General features: G+C 38.2%; 1 protein-coding gene across 1 annotated transcript; it reads left to right on the plus strand.

Annotated features, from left to right (window-relative positions):
• The first annotated feature begins 7,774 nt into the window (after nucleotides 1-7,774).
• On the plus strand, nucleotides 7,775-17,721 carry LOC124172747 (chaoptin-like). The gene is made up of 4 exons (XM_046552232.1): nucleotides 7,775-9,141; nucleotides 14,027-14,675; nucleotides 15,236-15,249; nucleotides 17,553-17,721. Exons 1-4 carry the CDS (start codon nucleotides 7,775-7,777, stop codon nucleotides 17,719-17,721), a joined length of 2,199 nt encoding a protein of 732 aa, XP_046408188.1.
• The last annotated feature ends 8,627 nt before the right edge of the window (nucleotides 17,722-26,348 follow it).

A 26,348-nucleotide genomic window follows, 5' to 3' on the forward strand; every position in this document is an offset into this window, starting at 1 on the left:
TTCTCTGCAGTTTCTACACAGTCTCTTTCTTCATGCGGCGCTGGGATATCAGAGGATAATTGCATACACTACCGCAGAGTTTAACTGGCATAGTCCCTGTTTAAGTTGAAGAACTAAGTTGTTTAAAGTTTTTTTCAAAATATAATGGTGCTCAGACAATGCGTCAATTTATTTACAATCGGCTACATGAAAAATGAAATAATGTTCAGTAATGTGTCAGGTCGATGTACATTAAAGTGTCAGGGCGGTTATACTCATTTGTACTACTAATGTTCTGCTCATACTGTATGTCCTTCATAATCAGATTTTTTCTTCCATTATTTAAGTGGCAGTCACGTTACCAAATGGAAATCACAATTGACCTTCCGCAATTTCTATACAATTTGTTTTTTATACTTTGCTGATCTAACGCAGCTGATACAACATAATTAATTAATATGGAGTCTGCGTTAAGTAAGTCTGCGTTTAATTTGGAGAACTGTGTTGCTTAAAATTTATTTTCAAAATAAAATAGTTAGCCCATTCGCCTGACGCTTTCTTTCTGTCGTATCGGAAATGAATTTCATTATCGATTTTTATCAATTCTACAAATAACTCTGATGCTCGAAAATTGTATCATCGCCGGATGTGGATTCACGATACATATTATTTCCTTCCCTCAACTTCCTTCTCAAATTTTATGCGGAAAGAGCGACTGTGGTTTTGTGGCAATCCACAAAAAGGATACGCGGTTCGCTCCAAGGGTAATGAGAATATTTTTTAGAGAATTTTGATGAGCAGATTTGCAATGATTCTTTAAATTCTTCAAAACACTGCTCTGGTTTTTAAATATTTTTTCTTGTGACTCTGCCGTGACCGGTACGCGACCATGAAGGCTTCTTTGTAGACCTCTGGCCAGGTCCTCGTCATGACTGTTGGTACAATACTGATAATTCACTGTTTAAGACAGGATTCACATTTTCAATATGCTTATCCAACTACAAGCGATTATCCTAGGTCTCTACTTTGGAAACCTCTCGCTAATTCCTCGTCATGTTTTTAGTACTGTACTGGTTATTTACTTTTTTAGATGGAACTCATACTTTCTATATGCATTATTGCAACAGCCGACAATCTAACAGATTATCCCCAGGAAAGATTCTTTGGATATCTTTCGCAATGTCCTCGTCATGTCTTATACTACTATACTGATTATGTCCTTTTTTTAGACAGAACCTATATTATCAATATGCTTATCCAATTACAGGCGAGAATCGAACAGTTGATAATCCCAGGAAGTTACTTTAGAGACCTGTTGCAAATTTCTCGTCATGTCTTATAGTACTGTACTGGTTATTAACTTTATTAGACGGAACCCAGACTTGATGTATGCTTTATTGCAACAGCCGACAATCTAACAGTTTATAATCCCAATATAGAATCCAGGAAATGACTGATTGTATCTCTCTTAAGGAGACTTTCATGACTGCCTTAAGAAATTTTTTTGCCTTGATATCAGGAAAAAAATCATGACTAGGTACATAGAAATCTTAATTAGTTCAACGTCGAATGTTACTTACAGTGAAAAACTGCTCTAAGCATTGTAAATGTAGACAATGATTGTACAATATTGATGCATAAATAAAAGGCAACGAGCAATTTTTACAAAATAGTATAACATTATGCGACCTTGATAACCATAGCTTAAACAAAAGCCATACTTTCGCTTTCGATAACACCGACATTTTAGATTATGAAATTAATTTAAAAAATGAGATTATTCAAAGGAACGGTTCCTATACTATGTAAAACCAATAACAGCTGTAATGAAAGATCAGACATGGTGAATCTTAATGTAATTAACTTCTATTTAATTTGTAGACATTGAAATTAACTAAGTTAGGCTACGAGTTAGTTACTATCAATAAACAACCTCGTGCAAAAGTAAGGTGTGTCAAAATTCTTGTGTTTTCCTTTTTTAATTATTATAATTATTATTTTGCTATCATAAAAAAATTGCTTATAACCTTTTATTTATGAATCAATATTGCACACTCATTTTTTCACTTAAAGCCCTAAAGATGGCTTACATATAAACCGTAACGTCGGTTATACACTTTTGCATCATTTTGCCTAAACTTCAGGAAATTTAGATGATTAGAAAATACAAGCGAAATCTTCTAATTAAGACTGGCCTATTTTAGACCCGTCGAAGGGTGGTGGGCTTCCGTGGTCAGAGGGCTCCAGCAAATTGCAGGACGGAATAATCAGGGGGGGGGGACTACCCAGAGGACAGGGGTTTAGAATATATTAAATAAATTTTGAAATTCTAATCGAAATTCTCTCGAGATAAAATTGAATCTAACCAGATTGAAATGTGCTTGTTCAACTTATTAGTCTCTTTATTCAAGACAGTGTTAGCTATGCTGTTCACCCGTCAACGCCTAGCGGTGCAACATGGTACCAGCTGGGAGTGCAATGCTAAACGTAACTTTTTTATTATTTATCGTAATTTATTAGGGTTTCTGAGAGTTTTAAATAGCTGAGAACATTTTAAATGACATTTTCCGAAAATTTTGGCATTTAAAAACTGTATTTGACGCATTTAGAGGCGTTCGAAATTTGAGAATTATCAACTAGCCCAAAAAATGGATTTTTTTAGAGCAAGGATATCAATTTCTTTACTTGAGCCCTATGTATTGCTAATGCAAAGGTTTCATTATGTTATTGCGATTTTTGTTGCCTGTATATCTCGTATAAAGCATGATTATCATTTGATGTGAGCCTAATATTTGGGATGTTATGATGCAAAAGATATTGGTGGTACCATATGGTACCGCCAGGCGTAACTCTTAGTGTCAAAAGAATAAATTTTGCACCTAATAACTCAAGAGTTTCAATGAGATTTAAATAAATGATAATGCCATAAAAATCGCAGAAAGTTTTTAATTCGTGCGTTACCGGGTCAAATGAGGCATCGTTGAAATCAAGTTTAACGGCTCAATATTGGTATTCGGACTGTAAAATATTTCAGTTTCGGAACGGGAGTGTGCCAAAGATCTCCAGGTTGAAGGTCGCCCTGGTGGCCCGGAACGGACCTAAATTAAAACATTCTATATAACTTTTAAGACTAGAGAAATACGGTGCCACATATTTATGAGCACAATGCACGGTGGACTTAAATCGAAAAAAGCTGGCCAAAAATCAAAATATCGACTTTTTCATTTCGAACCGGGAATAGTATATCATCATTTTAGAATTTCCAGGGTATGTAAATCTGTTGTTGATTTTTTGTCAACATTTTTTGTTCTTTTTTTATAGCTCGCCAAAAATCAACAAAAATCTATGGAATCGTGAGTGCGCGATTTCTACGATATATTTAGATCCTTCCATTTCTTACTCTGCGGGGATTCCCAGTGAAGTAAAAAATTACCCGAGGAGGATAAAAATCTTCTAGTGAATAGCGGAAATTCTTTAGAATATGAGGATCCTTCATCCTCTGACTCAGAAGAGAATTCAATGCGAAACACCTTTGTTTTGAGAAACTTGCAATAAAAAAATATGTCAATGGTATTAATTTTTCTTATTACGCTTCAATGACCGAAATTTCAGGTTTAAAAGGCTCAGTAACAATTTTCAATCACCTTGTGAGAAGCTACGAGATAGCTTAAACATAGTTAAAAATGGAAGAAAATCTGTTTTTCCTTTGATATGCCTATAGCAACATTTTGTCTTGCCCCTGGTAACTATGGCTCCCGTACAACTTTTTTTCTATTTTTTAAATTTTATTGCCCTCTTAAAAAATGTTCTGGACTAAGTCATCCTAAATAAGTTTCATTGTGTCCATACAATAGCCAATTCGCAAAAGTTTCATTAATTTAGCAGTACTTTAGACTACAGCGATCTTTTGCCGGCTTTTTTCGATTTCAGCCCACTGTGCAGCGCCGCTGTGGCCACGAGAAAGATCAGAAAAGTATTGTTAAAGGCTTACTTATTGGTTCTTCTGAGATCCGACTGAAGACGAATTTGTTGAAAGAATGGCGGCTCTTTCCACCAAAAGGAGGTCGTGAAGTGTATAGCCTTAATACATTTACATACTAACCTAAATGCCGCCTTAGAGACGTGTGGCAGGGGGTGTTAGGACACCAAGAAATATCACCACCAACCAAAGTGTTATTGAAGCCTATTCGCGCAAATGTTTTATGCCAAGCCAAGATACGTATCAAGAGGTAATATCCCTCCTATTCAGCGCGTGATAACCCATTGAATAATGAATAGCAACAATGCTAATTCCAGGCCCATTGCTACAAGTTATCCATTAATGATTGACTGTTAACAATAACTATAGAGGTAACACCATATGAGTCGAGTGTTTGTAACTGTAATTAAGTTCAACTAGTTACGCAATGCGAATATTTCGCCCTTTAGCTCAAATGTTTAAAAATTACATTCTTCCTGCTTCGTTTACGTTTCTTTGGTTTATTTAGGGATTTTTACGGGTTTTTGGAACCTTTATTAACACATAAATTGATAACGGTGTGGTTCCATACACCCCGAGCCAGTATTCTGAATGGAAACGTCAAAAATAATTGGCCAAATTAATGTGTTTCAGTGAAATTTGAGATTGAAATGGTATTTTTCGTCAATTCATCATTTCTTATGATAATTTATGTATCAATGTAGTTGCATTATTAACGTAGCATACATAGAAGGAATGAACGATAAAAAGAGATGATATGTTTGTGATTAAAAAAGATATACAATTATTAACACATTCGTAACTCAGCTTTTTATAACAATCATAAGACAATTTTTTTGAGGAAATTTGAAACTCTATTACAACTCTGATCCAATAGACTTCTCTTTCGTAAAATCTTCTGTAATACAACTGAATTGCAGATGTTTTACCACAATCGTGCTGAAGGTTAACAGTTTAAGCAACCCTATCCTTATCCGTCCTTGTCGGTTAACGTGAATTTGTCCATTTGGAATTTCAAATGGCCTTATCTTGCCTAAGCCTTCCGTGACTGTGAGGGATAACTCAGTAACCCCAAAATATGTTGATTTTGTATGAACTTTTAAATGTACCTTTTCCATTGGTCAACCACTTTGTCGTTATTTATGTCATGAATGATTTTTTACATTTAAATTGTTTTTGAAAACATTAAATTTTTATGGTGGGGTTATCGAGGAAGAAAACAATGTCAGGACTGTCAAAGTGGGAGTTAAGGGTATTATAAATGGATGGCCTTAGTACAGGAGATATCTGTGAACCGGTAGAGTAGCCCCAAGAGTGACATGGATTTTGATTTGATGGCGTGAATGTGTTCAGAGAACAGAAGTTTTTGGTCCACAATAATTCCAAGATCTTTCATTCAATCAAAATGGGTAGGAGTTTTATTCGCAGATATTGTCATTGTGGTGTACTTTTGACATTGTGGTGTACATAATAAAGGATATGTAGTACATTAGTAGTACGAGGAAATATTACCGCTCTGACACTTTAAGGTACATCAACAATCATTTAATGGTCCATGCAGCCGATACTAAAAAAGTTGGCGCATTGTCGGAGGACGAAAATCATTAAAAGTAAAGAAATGTGAAAAATTGTCATTAAACCTTCCGTGACTGATCTACATTAAGGATTTTTACAATGATTTTGTGAGAAAATGCAGGAATCTTTCAAAAATTAATTTTACATCAGTACATTGATTAATACATTCGTATTCATCCCCTGGGATATAAATCGACCCCAAAAATCTTTATATAATTTGAACGCATTAGCAGTGTTGGTTTTAAATAGGACAATCAACAGGGTATTTGTTGTCTGATTTTGACCAAATTTTGATAATAATGAAAAAACACTGTGCTACTTCCACACAAAATTCACAGTTTCTATTTTATAACCGGTTTCAGCTATTACACCATATTCAAATACATCATATATTTGAAAATGGTGTAATTGCTGAAACCGGTAATAAAATAAAAACTGAATTTTGTGGAAGGAACAAAATATTTTTCATTAGTAATATGGAGCCCTTCCACCACGTAAAAGCTTCAATTTTCGATCAAATTTTGATATCTGCTTTTAAGAGTTCGGTACTCTTACATCTGGTTAAAGAATAAATATTTCTAAGGTAATTTACCATAGAATATTTTTTTTAATAGCTACTAGATGGCAGCTACTATTTGGTACACTATCTGGCAAAAAACATACAAAAAAACTCGATAGACATCAGTAGGATCAAGTGATAGACGTCACTAACCAGTCTCCGTAGCGGTACGCTTGTGGTGTTTGTGAGTAGATTCAGGCCCTGTACCAGTACGCTTGTGAGTGCCATTGGGCTATCATGTTATGAAAAAAATATACAAAAGGTTGCAAATTGTTGAATATTCTACATCTTCATCTACATAATACCCTGAGACCCACCTCTATGGTTTTTGGCCGGGGGGTGATCAATCACCAGCATGCAAGCATGCAATTGGATTCCCACATGCACCACCACACGGTCCAAAAAACGTCACGTGTACTAAAAAATTGCACTACCATATGTTGTTAGAAATAATAATAAAATTAAGAAACATGCATTAGGTTTTACATGGGTTAGTAGGCTACCCTACAAGTCATGCAATATATTTATGAGTTCTATCGCTGCCATTTTAATCTCCCATTGATCGTGGAAAAAAAGAATTTCTGAATCTGTCTGTTCTACAATCTATCTCTCTTATTTTATTTATATCATCTGATCTTCCGTAGTATGTTGGCGTCCGTAAGATATGGTCAACTTCGTTAGAAAAGACACTGCTCTTGAATTTATCTAAAATGTTTAGTCTATTTTACTATGAGGGACAGAGATCAGGGAAACATGTCTTTATAATCACCTATTAAAACTTGCTAAGGTCGGAAAGTTTTCTTCGTTTGATAAGGTATTAATAATTCTTATTAAAGCCAAGCGCTACCAGCTAGCAGGGTATTCTGCTACCTGCTAGCATCCTGCGTTGTATCAGCGCTCAAAGCCTCGCTCCAAGGTCTCCTCACTTGCGGTAGCGGGAACCACAACGGCGTCACAAGGAGTTTTCCCGGCATTCATACTCGCGTTCCCGGCATTCGCCGTCGCGTTTTCGCGCGCTTAAAATTTTTACGTTTCCTTTAATCGCGAAAAATAGATATCGCCATATAAAAATCTAAATGCATGAAATACGTACTCTAGGATTAATAATCTTTCGATTTAGGCAATAAAAAATAATAGGAGACCATCCTATTACTGTTAGTCAACAATTGCTTGTAGGTTTGTTTACACACATATAGGGATGTTTATGTTGATATATGATTTTTAGGTGAAGTTAGCTTGCATGAAATGCTTTAAATATTATTTTTGTGTTTAAAATATGTTTTTGCTACTGAAATGATTTAGTTGTTGAAATGAAGCCCAATCATTAAATTGGTTTTAACAAGAGAAATCACGCAGTATTTACCAACTTGATATCTTTTTCAGTGTAACCAACTCAAAATATAATAACTTAACATTACAATCAATTTATTAGTGAAATTTTATATATTTATTTTGTTATCCGGGGCTGAGACAAATTAAAAAAAACAAATATCATTAAAATAAGTACAGACGTTTTCGAGTAATAAATGCTGTAAGTAACACGATTTTTTTATTAACTTGTATAGATTATTATTAATATTATTTTAATTTTATTTCAGGTTCAAAGAATGTCTGGAGCTACGAAGCGCGGCATCTGCACAGGACGGAGATACTTTTATATCGTCACAACCGTCATATCCATCATGGGTTGCTCTTCCGAAAAATTGGCAACTGATAGAGAAGATGGGGTTATGATGGGCTTTCATTGTGAAGCTGAGCCCAGGTGTCTCTGCTTCGAAATGAAGAGTCCAAATGCTATTATCGTCTGCGAAGACAAGGTTTTTCTAAGCCGAAGGATAGGATTAGGTGCGCCGGTGTACTATGTAATGGAATGCATGGGCGAAATCGAGATAGACCCATATCATTACCTCCCAATGATACTATACGCCCACTTCTCAGCGCCTTCCATTATGTACAGAGATAGTGCCCGTTTGGATGTGTCTAATTGCTCAGCTCCGTCCCGTAGTCAGTCAGTGTTATTTGGAGCTTTGAGTACAGGTTCTATTGGAGGCTGGAGAGACCTTTCTCTGGAAATTCTCACGATAATCTGCCAGCAGTCGAAAAATGTCCACCTTTCCAAGCAGCATTTGAGTGGCCTGAAGCAACTGAAGAGGCTTATACTCATCTGTCCAAAGTTGGCGAAATTAGACGAGGACCTTCTCTCTGGGACATCAAAACGGCTGGAAAAGCTTCAAATCGAGAGTACACAGGTGCGAGATTTGCCGGAAAGATTTTTCGCGGATATGGAAGCGATGAAGTCGTTATATCTTCGGAAAAACAAGCTCAAGTCACTCGGACGCAGTTTTCTGAGCAGTATGCGGAGTTTAGAGATTATTGATCTCAGTAAAAACGAGATAAAAAGCTTAGACGACGACGTTTTCCTCCAAACGGAGAAGTTGTCTCATGTCCAATTATCAGAAAACTTGCTCACAACATTACCGACGAGCTTATGTAGCCTAAGAAAACTTAAATTTCTCTTAGCAGAATACAACAGGATAACTTTCATCCCTCAGGAATGTTTGTGCAACATGCCGCGCCTGTCTCTTGTTTCCCTCAAGGGTAACAAACTTGTAACTTTGGGACAGGCACCAACCTACAAAAAAGTATTGAGTTCCAATGAAACGTTTCCGAACTCATCTTCAATTCAAGAAAAACCTGCAAACTTAAATAATGCATGGATCGGCACATCATTGATAGAGGATCTTTGTCTAGGCAACAACCTCTTATCTTCCCTACCAGATGATGCTTTCTACGGTATGGACGGACTTCAATTCTTGAATATTTCCAGCAACAGAATCACTTACTTGCCTCAAGACATCTTTTCCCGGAACAAAAATCTGATCGAACTTCTAGCTTCGAATAGTCTCTTCGCCAACGTTCCGGCGGCACTGCTGAGGAACAACACCAGACTAGATAAATTGGACCTATCCCACAATTTCATTGAAACGCTAGACTTGGATTTCTTCAGTGCGTCGACTTCATTGTGCTACATATATATCAACGACAACAGGTTTGCATCAGGTAGTTTTCAGGGTCGAGTCGAGTAGTTTCGTTCAAGGAGCTGTCGAGGCCAGTAAAGCCTAAATCACACTATCATTTTTTTCGTCGCGAAAGTGATCACTATCGGGATCACTTACCCCGTCGCGAAAAGCGATCGCCCTAGTGATCATTTTTATTAATCACACGGTCCCTCCCGCCGTCGCATTTCACATCATTTCCAGCATCACAGCTCGTTGTCATAGGACCCGCATCACGAAAATATGTACAGCGTGTTTGCTTATTTATGTCGTTCCCACATTTGTCAAACGCTGCGCTGCAATCACATCATACGGGCATGCGTTCTGATTGGCTGATATGGGGTTTTAGGGACGGTATAAAGCGACGGAAAAGGCGACAGGACGAGTGATGAAATGCGGCGATGGGAATCTTCATCGCGATCGCGAAAAAGAATTGCCCATGGCGATCATTTTGACGATCACCCTAGTGATGGCGATAGTGATCGCTTTCGTGACGAAAAAAATGATCATGTGATTCAGGCTCAAGTTCCTAAATTTGCCGTAAAGAAATGCTATTCAGGTAATGACGTTTATAACACTTCTCTGGTGTCCCTTCGGTTCGAAGTCTGCATGGCGTATGCCGATGTTTTGTTGGGAGACATAACCAACATCACCAGGGCTGATGATGATGATGAGTTGTGACCAGGTTGAAAACCCGAAAAGCTTTTATCCATGGAATTCACCGCGAGAAGCTCAGATTCGTCTTAGGTAATTGTGTCGTTTTTGATGTCGATACGTCGTTCCAACGCCTTGACCTGGGGATTTCAGCTCGCTGTATACGTAGCAGTCAATCACCATAGTCATCGAGGTGGGCGCCGATTACCTCTTAGTCATCCGCTGAGTCTTGCCGTCTTCCGACTTGGCGATGTATTTGGAGTAATCTGAGTGGACCGCCTCACAGTGGGCTTAAATCGAAAAAAGCTGGACAAAACCTCAGAATCGAATTTCTTTGTGCGAAAATTGAAACTTTACACGGATGATGTCAATAAATTAGTGCATTTTTGACGCAAAACGGTTTTTATGGGTAAATTTTTCAGGCAAATTACTTAGCCTCAAAGATGAACAAATTTCGCAAACATTGCCCTAATTGATTTTTTTTTTCGAAATTCAGCATTTTAAAAACTAATGCCACAGCTTCTGCAATAATTCAATGGAATCAAAAATTTACAATCTAATTATTACGAAATTTATTACTGTTAATTCTCGGCAACTTTAACGACTCGGTTGCATTACTTGTGGCCGATACGACACAAAATGACGGACCCTGTTTTTCGTCGAAATTTTGTATTCGTGCATTTTCGTGTATGATTATTAAAAAAGTATCACCGAGTTACCTCGAGATATTTACACTACTTGCGCAACAAAATCTACAGAGTATGATACTAAAAGAAGCATTGCGACCACGTGAGACGCCGAAATTAAGATCGATTTTTCGAACGAGCGGCACAGTTCGCAGCTCGCTGTTGGCCACGGTGCTCGACAGATGCCAGACCTTGAATCTTTAAAAGCAGATTAATTGTATTATTATTATTAGAGTATTCTACCGATTAAGGTAGGTTTGCATGGAGTACTAAAGAAGTGATCTGGGAGCCTTCCTTTCCTTCCATTACCGCCTTCTTCAATTCACTATAAGGCCTACTCCCCTTCAATCTATCCAAAAATCCTACTCTTTTCCTTCACCTCCCTCGTTTCCCTAACATTCTACCCTCTAACACCTTTTTCAACATCCCCTCCCCGCCGAGTACTCCCTCCATCCATACATTCTGTCTCCTCCGTATCTCATCCAAAAGCTGCCTCTCCTCACCCACCATATCCAGCACTTCGTCGTTCCTTATCCTCTCCGTCCCTTTCACCCTCTCCATTCTTCTCCATACACACATCTCGAATGCCTCCAATCTTCTCTCGTCTTCTTTCCTCAGTGTCCATGTTTCGGCACCATAGAGAGCTACACTCCAAATCAAACTCTTCACTAACCTTTTCTTTAAACTCTTACATAACGATCCTCTAAGAAGCTCCTTCCTGTTCATGAACGCCTCCTTTGCTAGTGCAATTCGCTTCCTGATGTCTTTGCTCCTGTGTCCGTTGTCCTCTAATGTGCTGCCCAAATAGTTAAACTGCTTTACCTGTTCAAGTTTTTCCCCAACTACTTTGATCTTATGTCATACATTCCTCGCTCGCGATACTTTACAAAACCGCATTACCTTAGTCTTCTTGTGATAAATCCTCATCCCATACTCAAAAACTATAAAATCTTAGTTGATGCGTATTTTTTGCGGAGTTGTCTAGATGATATCTCAATGCTTTTGGGTTTCACCTCGTGGATTTTCTTTGCGACGATAGTTTCTCCGGTATTCCAACCGGCGTCTTCAGGTCGATATAATACCTTAGTATCACATCTCATTTCAACTTCATACCATCTAATTTATTCACTTTCTTGCGATATTTATCGTCAATGCGATACAAAATATTGGACCCTGTTTTTCGTCGAAATTTTTTTTCGCGTAGGATTATAAAAAAAACGGGGCAGTCGTGGGACTGGCCGACAGAAGTGAAAACTGTAATAATTATTATCCATTTATTTTTTATATAGATTTAATATTATTAAAGAACTAATTTTTCCAGTTACACTCATTTTTCATCCAATATTGAAATTGTTTTTTTTTCAGCAAACTGTTTATTATTAAATTAAAAATACGATGTGTATGAATAGAAAGTAACATCATTTATACATTAAAATATAATATGATTTTATTTCCTTTATTTAATATGCTTCAAACCTATAATTGTTCACTATGCACATAAAAGAAATTGCCTTCAACTGTACTGACCTGTATTTTTATAGCGTGTACACTCCTCTGCACGTTCATGCACAAGCTCTTTATCTTTACTTAAATTATACAATATGCACTATAGATCTTTATTTTCAACTATAATATTTTTAAAACAAAAATACTTTAACAGTCTCTATATTAACAAAGTTTATTTACTATACCTAGTCAGCCTGCGCAGTTGAAATATCCATTGTAAAATATTTTTCATTGTATGAGATTGAGAGAAAAATTCTCACCGCCGGGGAATCAAACCCAAGTGTCCCGCGTGACAGACGGGGAAAATGACCACTATACTACCGAGGATGTGATACTGAGAGACGAATTTTAAGACGGAAATGTAAATCTCGCTGTAGCGATCGCGGTGTCGGGTCGGTGACGCTCACGCGAATTCTATGCTTTTTTCCCCATCCCGCTAAAGTGCTTAACGCCGCTAAAGAAGTTTTCACTTCAAAAAGACCAGGGAGTTACCTCAAAAAACCGATCTCAATTTCGGCGTCACTGGTGGTCGTAATTCCCCCGCTGGTATCATACTCTATAGATTTTGTTGTGTATGAGTTGTAAAAATCTCGAGGTAACTCCGTGATCCTTTTCTTTATTATCCTACACGTACACAAAATTTCGACGAAAAACAGAGTCCTCCATTTCATATCGTATCGCTTATAAATAATACAAATGAGTCGTGGATGTTGCCAAGAATTAACAGTAATAACTTTCATAATAGTATTGTAAATTTTTGTTTCTATTGAATTACTACAGAAGGTGTGGCATTAGTTTAAAGTTGTTGAATTTCAAAAAAAAAGTTAAATGAGAGCAATATTTGCGAAATTTGTTCAAATTTTTGAGGCCAAGCAATTTCTTTAAAAAAAATTCCTATGAAAAGGCTTAGCACAAAAAAATTCACTAATGTATTGGCAAAATCTGTGCAAAGTTTCAATTTCCGCACTCAAAAAAAAATATCGATTTTGAGGTTTTCTCCAACTTTTTTCCATTTCAGCGCAATGTGCTCGTAATTCCTTTTGCAAAGTTTACTATACCCTTCCCCACTTTCTATAATTAAACTCCCATATAATGGTTGCGGTTGTTAAGTTTTCTGAAGGAAGGGATGAAAAATATGATACTTTAAGGTTTTCGCGGAAAATGCCAATTCTTCCACATTTTGAGACAATTCATCTCAAAATGCTCCTCAATCTGATCTCTAAAATTCATATCCACCTGATCTCTATATTCCACATCAACGCTCCTCATTCGCAAAATTAAGGCAAATACGCAAATTGGCATAACTTTATTAGTGTGTACCTTGGACCAATGAAATTTGATGAATGGTTACATCTTGGTATTCCTCACAGTGCCCAATGGAAATATATTCTGTATGTGGTCTCACATTCGATATATATCGAATCTCCTTTTTTCTAAAATATATCGAATTGCTATAACATATAGGATTTTACATCCACGGGCATTGTTGACCAGGAATTATAGAGTAGATGACCATAGACTGGAATTAAAATCCATAGTACTGCGGATTTTACAGTATTGATGGCAGTATAATCGAAATATTGATTCGATTATTAAGGCAAGTACGTAAATTGGAATAACTTAATTAGTATATACCTTGCACCAATGAAATTTGATGAATGGTTACATCTTGGTATTTCTCAGAGTGCCCAATGGAAATATGTCCTGTACATAGTCTCACATTCGATATATATTGAATATGCTTTTTCTTATAATATATCGAATTGCTGTAAAATATAGGATAATAAATAATACAAAACTAAAATATATATAATGGTCTTTATAAGATATAAATATCCTGATGATTTTTTTTACGTGTCAGGCTTAGATTTCGGTATATTAATTTCGCGACACCACTCTTTTAAGAGGAATATATTGGAGCGTGTATATTGTTTATTTTTCATTACCAAGAAATTACCAAACTCGACTCGATACCCAACTCTAGATCAATATGTGATTCTCGAACAACCCTAATTTTTATGTTTCATTGCAGGATCCGCCATTTGCCGAACAAGATATTCAAGCCATTCGAAGGAAAGCGGTGGGGATGCAAAGAATTTGTCCTTGATATGAGCAGAAATCTTCTGGAGGATGTACCTGAATTGTCGCTTCCGCTGTTAACAAACCTGAGCCTATCCGAAAATAATCTGACCTGGATAAAATATGACATATTATGGCAAGCAGGGAATCTGAAGGAGGTCAACATATCGCACAATCTGATTCACACCATAGATGGTCGATTGGAGCTTGACGAATACCATGTACTCTTTGAAAATTATTTGCTCAATTTGGAAGTTATCGACCTATCGTCTAACCGTTTAACAGTGTTGCCAAGCATTGCTTTTTTCGCGAAAACCTTAAAACACCTCAACGTTAGCAATAACTATATCACGCAGTTTGCATTTAAACCTGAAAGAAGAGCGAGAGAAGTAAAATGTCTCCCATTCGAGACGTTTGACATGTCTGGAAACAGTTTAAAATCGGTCGAATTTTTCGGCGATAGGCTATGGCACTTTGAGAAGACGAGGTACGTGGACCTCTCCCGCAACCGGATCGAGCTGGATGGATGCTTCGAGCATGTGTATTTCCCAAGGCTCGTTTGGGGGTGCTTGACGTCCTTACGCAGGCTTCCAGCATTAGAGGTGAGAAAATGGGGTGGTTTCCGATAATTTTTTCATTGCCAAAATCGAATGATCCTGGAGTACACAGGATGGTAGCTTAACCCTCCTAGTGCCACGGGCCGATGTATCGGCTTTTGCTCCACGGGATAAAAGAGCCAGGAGCCGATATATCGGCTTGAGCGTAGACCAAATATTCAAACGAATATTGTTATTATAATGATATTTATCCTTTATCCAGTGTAATAGAATATTGCAATGGACAAATAATTCATTTTTAGTAGAATGAAAATGACATTACATTGATATCTCAAATATCAACTTCAGATTGTGTTTTGTCATAAACTGCTACTAAACTCTTACATTTAGGTGATCACTTTTCGCTAGTACCACCAAATTTCGGTGGTACTGTGACGGTTAAATCATGTACTCCCGATTATCCGATAATTCGGTAGCTATTCAGCTGGTTTTCCCACTCTCACGAGCAGGTTACTCTACTCAGTGAAAACTGAAGAAAATTTAAGAAAAAGCATAATAATAACAATAATAATAATAAATAATGAGTTATTTTACTTATTTTATAGGAAGTTTTTACAAAGTAATTATAACTGTGATCAAAGAATCAAACGTCTTCTCACGCAAACAAAACAAAGTGAAGAAAAGAATAAAACACTTTATGTGTTTTAAAATATCAAGATATTATTAAATTCCAGGCCCTGCTAATCTTATCAATGCTTGTCATCAGGTGCCTATTTGTATTTTATTTGTAGACGTACATAGTTTTTCAAATTTTATCCCACAAATTTGTTTACAATATTTTCAAAAGTTATAAATACTATAGTACTCAACCAATTAAGGTTTGTTTCTATGCAGTACTAAAGAAGTGATCTGGGAGCCCCCCTTTCCTTCCTGCACTGCCTTCTTCAATTCACTGTAATGCCTACTCCCTTTCAATCTATCTAAAAAATCCTACTCTTTTCCTTCCCCTCCCTCGTTTTCCTAACATTCTACCCTCTAACACCTTTTCCAACATCCCCTCCCCGCTGAGTACTCCCTCCATCCATACCTTCTGTCTCCTCCGTATCTTATCTAAAAGCTGCCTCATCTTCCCCACCATATCCTGCACTTCGTCGTTCCTTTTCCTCAATGTCCATTTAACCTTCTCCATACCCATATCTCGAATGCCTCCATTCATCTCTCGTCCCTTTTCCTCTAACTGCTCTCCTTTCCTCCCTCTCCTACTCTTGAATCTCACATTCCTCGCTTGCGTTGCTTTAAAAATCGCATTACCTTAGTCTTCTTGTGATTAAGCCTCATCCCATGCTCCTCGCTCAGCTCGTCTAACGCATCCACTGCAGCCTACAGTCCACTCGCTGACTGGCTAATCAGCGTCTGATTATCTGCGAACCATACCGCTTTAAACATAATTCCTCCCTCTTTCACTCAAACTTCCAACTAGTCCCACGATTTTCTCACCATCTCCTCAGAGTATACGTTAAAAAGCAGCGGCGATAGAGGACAGCCTTGCCTCAAACCTTGGCCAATGCGTATCCACCCACATTATCCGTCTGATACCCTCACTTGCGCAGTCTGGGCCATATACAGATTACGAATCAGTCGTCTATCCCTCGAATCTACACCCATTCTCTTGAGAATATCCATGCACTTCACCCAGTTCACCCTATCTAACGCTTTTTAAAAATCCACGAAACACGCATTTACGTCCTGGTAATATTCTTGTTTCCTCTCCACGAGGGACATCATTATTGCAATTGCATCACGAGTTGGCTTCCCTTTTCTAAAACCAAACTGATCTTCGCCCAATTATTCGTTTGCCCTCGCCTCCATTCGTCTGTTCAATATCCTCAATGCCACTTTCGCCGCATGTGGTATTAGGCTGATGTTCCTATAATCTCCGCAATCCACCGCTCTCTTCGTTTTCGGTAGCGGAATCAACCGTCTTCGCGAAATCCTCCGGCCAACATCCCTCCTCATAGATCCTGCGCACTAGTTCGAAAACCCTTTTCTTACTCTCCTTCCCTGCATTCTTCAGAAGCTTACACGTGATATTGTCCGTGCCTACAGCTTTCCTAGCCTTCGTATCAAGAAGTGCTTTCTCTATCACCGAATCTAACATTCTCCCCTCAAGATTATCCTCCTCCACTGATATCCATGCGACATGGATTGGATTGACATGGATATTGCACGGATGTCAATTGTTAACCCAGGCAATGTTGTCTGGATGTTCTAGGGATATTGAGTTTTTTAGGGAAATGAGCAGTGGAAACGACGTGATTTTAATTGGTTATTGATTCTTCAGGTCCGTGGGACTGATTAACTATGTTTCAGGCTTCTTATATAATCAGGGAGGATGGAAAATATCATTAGTGTGAACATTGAAATGAACATTTATAAGGTAACAAACAGTTCACAGTTGTGTACACGACCATGCACTACGATTTTAGATTTTAGAACATAATTTTTATGCACTGCGATAATATTAAGAAATTATTATCATCAAGAATACTCCATCGTCATTCATTATTTTCAACCAATATATTCTTTCTAAACATTATTAATTAGATTTAAACAACTGAATACATGGCTTAGTGAAAATACTTGACGACGCTCAATCATCTTGCCTGCCGTTGTGTCATCCATCTTGTTTTACGAATGTAAAACAAAACACATGTGTCCGGCGGAGGCAGAATCATGTACTACGAAGTGCAAAGAAAAGTAGCGGTAGGTTTAAATGACATAAAATGATACTTGAAGGATAAAAATAAAAAAAACGTGAGTCTGAGTAGGATATCCATCCTTTCCATCACGTGCAATCTTAGGGGATCAATTTGGATTCTAATTTTCCGTTTGAAATTCTAATTAATTTTTTCGTGTTTACAGGAAGCCAGACTCGGTCAACGGGAAGGCCGTTGCGGAAGTGGAGTCTTGGGCTTATCATTGGTTGCCAATGATTGGTCTTTGTGGATATGACACTGGAGTTGAGCCACTGTCCGGGCACACGGCGACCAACACCACCGAAATGGAAGCAGTGGTTGATCCACCGACATAGCACTCGTGGTTTCTGGCGATACTATGCAGAATCTGCCGAACATCCTTGATAAATAAAATTTTGACAGTGTTTTTCCACGTTATTTCTTTGTAATTTACAAAACTTTTTCCTTAACCAGCAATTATATTTTTAAGTTTTTTTTTTAAGCTAGGCTTAACCGGCGCCAAAGAGGTATTACACTGAACTTTGATTGAGAGATTTGTATGAAATTATTTCGAGCTGAATTGGGCCGTGTATTATATGTACAGTCACTTTCAAAAGTTTTAGGACAAAGTTTGCGGCGCCACTTCTGCTTCTCAAGAAAATTTAGTTTCCCTTACTCCATTTTTTTTCCTTGCTCACGCACTGCAACTATTTCGCTTCCATGTGAAGATATATGAACAAAGATGGAGTAGTTACTTGCTAAATTTATCGTTTTCTTTCGATCTTTGATGGATTTAATGATTAATTTCGTGTGCATACTCTGTGTCCTTGCTCCGGTTTTCACTGCTGGTCTGATGTTATGTATTACAAAACTCTCAATGTCATAAGACGTGGTGGCGTAGTGGACTTAATGCGACGTCGTCATAGTAAAGGTCGTTGGATCGATTCCCCTGCTCGGAATTAAGATCTCATAATTTTTTGTCCTTAGTAACTCCTTTCGTATTTAATAATGGGTTTCAAATAATTTAAATTCGCTGTAACCGTTATATATTTTTTTAATGGTAAATGGTTATAAACTTTTTTAAATACAAGTTAAGAATTGGGCAAGGGTTGACGTATCATTTTTATGGATTGCTAGTACCCATTTTGAAAATTAGGGATTTGCATAAGGGGTAACCGTAACCCGACGGTAAGGGGCGCATTCAAACCCAGCGTTGGTATTAACTTAATGATTTTAGATTGACAATGAAGGGTCACGCATAGTAGTTGATTATTGCATTAATTGATTTAGAAAGCTGTTGATTATTATGATTTTCTGCAATGAGCTCCATACTTTTTCACCCGTCCCTTGAGACGGGTGATATGTGTGTCATTATATGACGTCTAACTTGACTTATATACAGCAAATAGCCTTTATAATCATCACATACTACTTCATTTGGGTTTTGCGTTGAATGTGTTTTCTAGTTTTTAATCAATGCAAAGATCCAACTAATTTGTCAGAACGGATTCATCCAAGTAATCGGCGAGCTGATAATGGAAACCTGTTGATGTTATACCCTATTGCGAATGCACAATCTAGAATTTTAACCAATGAATTAGAGGAAGGCCTAAACAGCCCTAAGAAATAAAAAATATCTTAGGAGACCTCTACCCCATCATCAGCGCAAACCAAAGTATTTCCAATCTCCTCCCTTCCCGCCCTTCTATCACCTAAAGAAAGGCACCCAACGTGCGCAAATATTCCGATCCACCCGCCCCTCTCACCCCCACACTGCCCCCCTATCTTCTTCCTCCTCAACATGAACCGCCCAAGATGCAAGTTCTGCTTCTGGTTTCTCTCCACCTCCCCACCAGTCATCAACAAATCTTCCTCTTCTCCTTTTTCCTTTAAATACTTCCTTTAATTCCATCTACCGACTATCCTACAATTTCTGCCCTGCCTACTACATTGGAGAATGCACCACGGTATCCATTTAAATGAACAACCATCGCCTCTCCACCAATTCCCCCCCCCCCCATTCGTTGAACCAGTACTCCAACACAAAATAGTTCCTTCGGGAAGTGCTTTTCCCTTTCCTTAATCGAAATACTACCAGAAAATTCACCCAGCACACCTGGGTGGAAACAGCGTTCAAACCGCCAGGGCTGAACGTCGCTCAGTAGCCACCAGCCAATCCCTCCCCATTTCCCCCTCACCTCCACCTACCCCTTCAACCTCCCCCCCCTATACTCCACAGAAGACATCAGGAATCCTTACTCACTCATTGAGAATGGTGGGTAACCCCGTAGAAACGTCTGAAAAACATTTTGTGAGTGTCCCTTTTTCAGTGTTTCTATGTTATTTATTTAATCTAAGTATATTTATATTCATAAAAAAGTCGTAAATCGTGTTAGTTACACTATTTATAACTCGAGAACGGCTACATATATTTGAACGATTTTCTAGATGAATAGAATTTTTTGGATTCGTATCAACCTCGAATAGCAGAATTAACAATTAAAAATAATATCAGTTCATGGAAGAAATTAATATGGATGCTAGGGGACATTTTTAGGACTTCAACAGCTCAAGTTCAAGTCGGTCATTCTACTTACAAAATGATCTGTTTAGTTTTTACCAATTTAATGACTGAGCCTCATAAAAATTTTTGACTATCGGTAAAGGCCGTGTTCTTGTCGACGAATCGAGCGGATTTATTTCTTATCCTCGGCATTTTTGCAATTTCGTTTCATCGAAAGATGAACAAAGTGCTCTCGAACATGAGTGATGAGCACAACAATCACAAATTTTAGAGCGAACGAGCAATTTTGGCGGCTCAGGACGAAGACGTGGATTACTTCTTCGAAACTTCGAAATTTGCAAATAATTGGTAATCTGAATTTACTCAAATGTATTGACTGTGTTACAAAAATAGATGAAGTCACCAACTATCCATCTGCATATTTAAACTTCTTAGATGTGACTACTGGCTTACCACCGCAATGGAACATATTAGGTGATAAAAAAAACGATAATCAATGTGATTCACGCGGTTATATTCAAAGGAAAATTCAAAGATGAGGATATTCTCATTCCAAGGATTCCCATGATCCCATCTGATATGCCCTATGAGTTCGAATAAATTCAAATTTCGGCTTCGTGTTTCATTCGCGATGATGATTAGCTAATTACTATGCCAACCGCCGAGTGTTTGTAGTCTGAATTTAGGAAATCCATGTTTTTCTCATGAATAATTATATGTGTCATGTTCAGTGTTGGTAAACTATCCGCTTCATTTGTTCGTGCGTCTAATAACAAAGCGAAAACTGTTGTATATCAGAAGGTGCTAGTGCAGAATAAACCCAAATGTGTTGTGTACACTGGGGTTCGTTTACGTACGGGGCACGTTTACGGAGTGCACTTTTACCAAACCGAGTTATAAATGGCTCTCCACAATTTGGACTTTATCAACTGCTTTATAAAACCACAATGTCTAAATTTTGATAAGTTAAAACATAAAAATAAGAAAATTCACAGAAAGAAATTCTGCGTAACAAGCCCTGGTCAACCCAATGTAGATAGAGAAAATGCCTTTCTGACTAGCAATTGTAATACTAATTGTTGTAGTTTTATTGAATTTTTTCCTTACGATATTATAATAAGTCAAAAATTATTCAAATCGGTTCCGCCGCTCATCTTCTATCTATATATATATAAAAGAAAGTCGAAAATCGTGTTAGTTAGAACACTTATAACTCGAGAACGGCTGCACCGATTTTAGTGACATTAGGCTCTTTGGATTCGTCTCAGCCCCGGGTAACATATAGGACATTAAAAAATAGGAAAAGTTCACAAAAAAAATTCAATTTTATCTTAGAGATATGTTTTTAGGAGTCGATTGTTAAGACGGTCAAAAAATAAGATATTTTTTCGTTTTTACTAATTTATTGACTGATCTTTTTTTGAAAAAAATTTAAATGTTCAAACATGTTAAAAATCTTGATGATCTTTCGAAACCTAAACCAACCAAAACTATCCAACGGAACGTGTTTGGTTATTTAAAAAACTGATTATGAAAGTGATTCACGCCACTATACTCAAAGGAAAATTCAAAGATGAGGAAGTTCTCAATCCGAAGATTCCATGATCCCAACTTATATGCCCTTTTGAGCTTAAACGTATTCAATTTCCAATTCGTGTTGCATTCGTAATAACGATTAACAAATCGCATGGTCAGTCATTCAGTTTTTGTGATGTTTGTTCTCATGTGTCAATGAAAACCCATGAATTTCTCATGGTAAATAATATGTGGTGTGTTTACGAGTCGGTAAACCATCCGCTGTATTTCTTCCTTCGCTTCAAGGGCGCAGCTAGGAATTAAGGATAGGCGCAGCTAATACTGGCGGGTTTGTAGGGTATAGAAAACTCGCCAAGGTAAGCGAGAGGTGTGGGGGCCCTCCCCAGACATTTTTTAGGATAAAAGGTTCAAAATGGTAGGTTTTGCGGCTGAGTGAACAGTTAAATATTTTGTGACTCATCCGTCCCCCTAATATTAATAACCAAATGTTTTATAAAAAGATTCTCTGAGCTTTTGGGGGGGTTTTAACACCCAAAAACCCCCCTCGCTGCGTCCCTGCTTCGCTTCGCTATTTTTATTTAGCTTCATTCGCTTTATCTTGCGCCTGATAACAAAACAAAAACTGTTGTTTATAAGAAGGCGCTTGACGCAAGACATTAAACCCGAATGTGTAGGGCACACCGTGGTGCGTTTACGCATGCAGCACGTTTACGCAGTGGATTTTTTCCAAACAGAGATACTACAATTGGCGCGCCTAAAGTCATTTGATACGAATGCTGCTTCATAGGGGCTTTTCTTACACTATTTTGAGCATCAGTCATGCGTCGGTCTAGCGTTGCGTTAACCTGCCCCGTGTACGAGCCAAGTTTACGCTACGGACTTAGACCTAGAAACATTTTTTTACGGTTAATAACACAAATAGCCAACAACTGAATGCGTATAATTTTTATTTCATCAATATTTTCTCATTTAATTTATAATAAATCAAATATGATTAAAACGATACAGCCGCTCTTTATTTATAAACGGTGTAACTAAACTATAAGTTCATTGAATGTTAGGCGGTACGAAGTTCGCCGGGTCAGCTAGTTATTTATAAATGCTGTAACCAAAATGTTCATTGTGAAAAATGATTTTATACTTTCCCAGCGAATAATGTCGGTAAACTCTACTCGGGATTCCCACCGGGTTAATGTTTTTACAACGGCCAACTTTTCAAGTACCGTCTTGGCACTCATCATCAGGGCTGAATGTTGATTTACTTCAAATTAATGTTCATTGATTGCTAGGCGGTGCGAAGTTCGCCGGGTGAGCTAAGAAAAAATATTAGCTTCGAAGGGGATGCGAACCTAAGACTCCAGATCAGCAAACTAACGTTCTAATCACTTATCCATGCCACGCATTACTAACAGGTAGGAATGAAAAATACCCATGGTTTTGAAGTGGTAATCATGGGAACAGGACCTGAGAACCGTGAACCATGGAACAGCGAACTAAAAAAAGCACGTGGTTCAGAAACAACTTCATCGATAACTCAGAACCAGTCTTGAACTTCTGGGCTATGGAAGAGCAGAGGAGCACGCGATTGAGTCCAGCCTTACGCGGACAGATAATTGGCATGAAGGAGGGCGGTAAAACAGTTGCCCAAGTAGCTGGCCAGCTCAATTTGTCCCGGAATACCGTGTATTACTGGGTACGGCGTTTTAGGGAAGGCGACGAATTCCTGAAGGACGGGCGAAGAAGCGGCAGACCTCGGGCCACCAACGATTTGGAGGACAACAGGATTCGCCATTTATTGAGGGTAAACCTCTCAGTGTTGGCGGAGTAGCTGCGATTTCCAGGGAGGCGCAATTTGGTTGCAGCTACGCAACAATTAGAAGGCGGGTGATTGCGCATGGCATACAACACCACAAACCTGCCCTAAAGCCTTTCTTAACTGAGCAGCAGAAGCATTCGAGGTTGTTTTTCAGCAGAAATAATGTAGTAAACGACCAGGTTTTTTGGGACTTAACTATTTTCGCGGGCGAAAAAACTTTTCGCAGCAATCAGGAAGGAAGAATAGAACTGCGGAGGGCAAGGAATATACGGTATGAAAGCATTTCTTTCATTTCTTAAATTGCTAATATTTATTTCTATTGTTTTGTCAATCATGATGGAATTGATTAATGCAACACGAACATATTACGTTCATAGATACAATCAGCGGCACATCCTTACAAGGAATAACTCAGGACGCCTCAGCAAAAGTTATTGGGGTGCAATGACGGCTGCAGGGCCTGGACCTATAGTTTCCACGTCTCCAAGACTGAATGCAGAGGAGTACGTGGGTATCCTGACGAACCATCTTCTGCCGTATATTGAAACGGTCGTTCCACCTGGCGAGGAAGTGACTTTCCTCAAGGACAATTGCCCAATCCATAGGGCAAATATCGTTTCTAATTTTTTTGAAGAGCATCCACGGATTCATGTTTTGCCATGGCCATCTAATTCCCCAGACTTGAATCCCTTATAAAACCTTTGGAGTGTAGTGGTGAGAGAATGGGAATGAGTGCAATCTGGATGCGCTAGATGGTCATGTGCGCCAAATATGGCAATCGATTGGACGCCGTTCTCAGGTGTGGGAGATTGTAGTTCGTTCTATGAGCTCCAGACTGGAGGCGGTCATAGAAAATAATGGCGGTATTACTCGCTATTAATTAGATAAAACCAACGCTTACGCCTTACGAAGAATAATTTGCAAGCTTTGCCATTTTTGTATCATGTTTTGATTTTTTTACTTTTATTGGTCGATAAAAGATTTTACGAAAATTTACAATTATTTTTTATGCGTATGTACTGAAAAAAAAACACGGCAATCAAATTAACAATTTTAAAGTTTTCCATAAGTTTCTGGGTTCGCAAGTAATTATTTTTTATTATTTATTTAATTATTATTTTCACTTTAAGTCATTTTTATTTGATCATTCGGGGAGAGATGATTGATATCCACAAATTTAACTTTCCTGGGATTCATTTTATAATTTGTCATGGTAATAGAATTTACTTCATTCCTTTAGTTTTCGTTTTTCAATATTTAAAGGTTTATCTGTGAAACGATTCTCAGTTAAGTTAAAAAAAACTTGAAATTATTTAAGAGTGGTACTGGGTTATTGAGCTCTACTACCCTCTAGCGCTATATGCCTGCTACGGTAAGTGTATAGCATGTGTGGGTAATTTCACGGAAACAGATTTTCGTTTTGACAGTGAATAGGTAATTCTCTCCGAGGGCTTTTTTCAAAAATCTGGTGGTGGTGGACATTTTTCTGTTGAATGTTGTTCCCATCCTGTGTGGTGTGTGGGTAGCGCTGCAAGTACAAAATATCTGTCCGTCGCATGTGACGTTCAGATCCTTGGCGCCTTTCGTTAAGCACAAGAGAAAGCCGATGCCAGCTTTCTCTACTCCCTATCTTTTTTAAAGTGCTCTGAACGCGCAAGTGAAGTTATTTGTCGTTCGCCTTAACACAGTACTTGAAAGAGGATTCAAATATTGGCGAATTCCTTATTTCCGCCATCTTTAATAATGATATATATGCAGGGGTGCCGACTCATAAAAAAATATTGGGGAAGCCCATACCGGGGGTCTTGCCCAGGGAATTTTTATAAATAGTGCGCTTAAAAGTTTAATTTCGAAGCTCTATTTCAAATCCCTAGACTGAGGTTTGTGGTGATGAACATTGTCATTTATCACCCGTCTCAAGAGACGTGTGATGAAGCGTGGTGCTCATTGCAGAAAATCATAATAATCAACAGCTTTCTAAATCAATTAATGCAATAATCAACTACTATGCGTGACCCTTCATTGTCAATCTAAAATCATTAAGTTAATACCAACGCTGGGTTTGAATGCGCCCCTTACCGTCGGGTTACGGTTACCCCTTATGCAAATCCCTAATTTTCAAAATGGGTACTAGCAATCCATAAAAATGATACGTCAACCCTTGCCCAATTCTTAACTTGTATTTAAAAAAGTTTATAACCATTTACCATTAAAAAAATATATAACGGTTACAGCGAATTTAAATTATTTGAAACCCATTATTAAATACGAAAGGAGTTACTAAGGAAAAAAAATGATGAAATCTTAATTCCGAGCAGGGGAATCGATCCAACGACCTTTACTATGACGACGTCGCATTAAGTCCACTACGCCACCACGTCTTATGACATTGAGAGTTTTGTAATACATAACATCAGACCAGCAGTGAAAACCGGAGCAAGGACACAGAGTATGCACACGAAATTAATCATTAAATCCATCAAAGATCGAAAGAAAACGATAAATTTAGCAAGTAACTACTCCATCTTTGTTCATATATCTTCACATGGAAGCGAAATAGTTGCAGTGCGTGAGCAAGGAAAAAAAATGGAGTAAGGGAAACTAAATTTTCTTGAGAAGCAGAAGTGGCGCCGCAAACTTTGTCCTAAAACTTTTGAAAGTGACTGTAGCTATACTTGCTGCGCTTCGCGCGCTCGTTAAGGGGCTCCGCCCCTTAAAAACCCCTGTTCCTGCTTCGCCGTCAACATTTGTGGTCGTTCGAGGACTTTCGAAGTTCGAATAATCTCACCTCAGCTAGGGGCCGGCTTCGCCGGCCAGGGGGTAGGGAGGCGCCCCATTAATTCCTCTGAACGGCTTCGCCGTCCAGGGGTTGAGTGTGCCCCCCCGGGGCTACCCCGCTTAATACTCGGTCACCAATCATCCACAGTGATCACGTATCTGAAATAGAGGCGGACTTCTGGGGATTCTTTTACCCGGAGAGGCGATTTATTAGAAATTTTTTGGGAGGTTTCACAGGGTTATCGGGGGTTTTAATAAGCAGTAGTGGCACCGGCTAAATTGTGACGAAAACTACTCGGAAAGGCGAATTTAATTTTTTTTTTCGACGA

This window comes from Ischnura elegans (assembly GCF_921293095.1).
Source record: "Ischnura elegans chromosome 13 unlocalized genomic scaffold, ioIscEleg1.1 SUPER_13_unloc_2, whole genome shotgun sequence".
Classification (NCBI taxonomy): domain Eukaryota; kingdom Metazoa; phylum Arthropoda; class Insecta; order Odonata; family Coenagrionidae; genus Ischnura; species Ischnura elegans.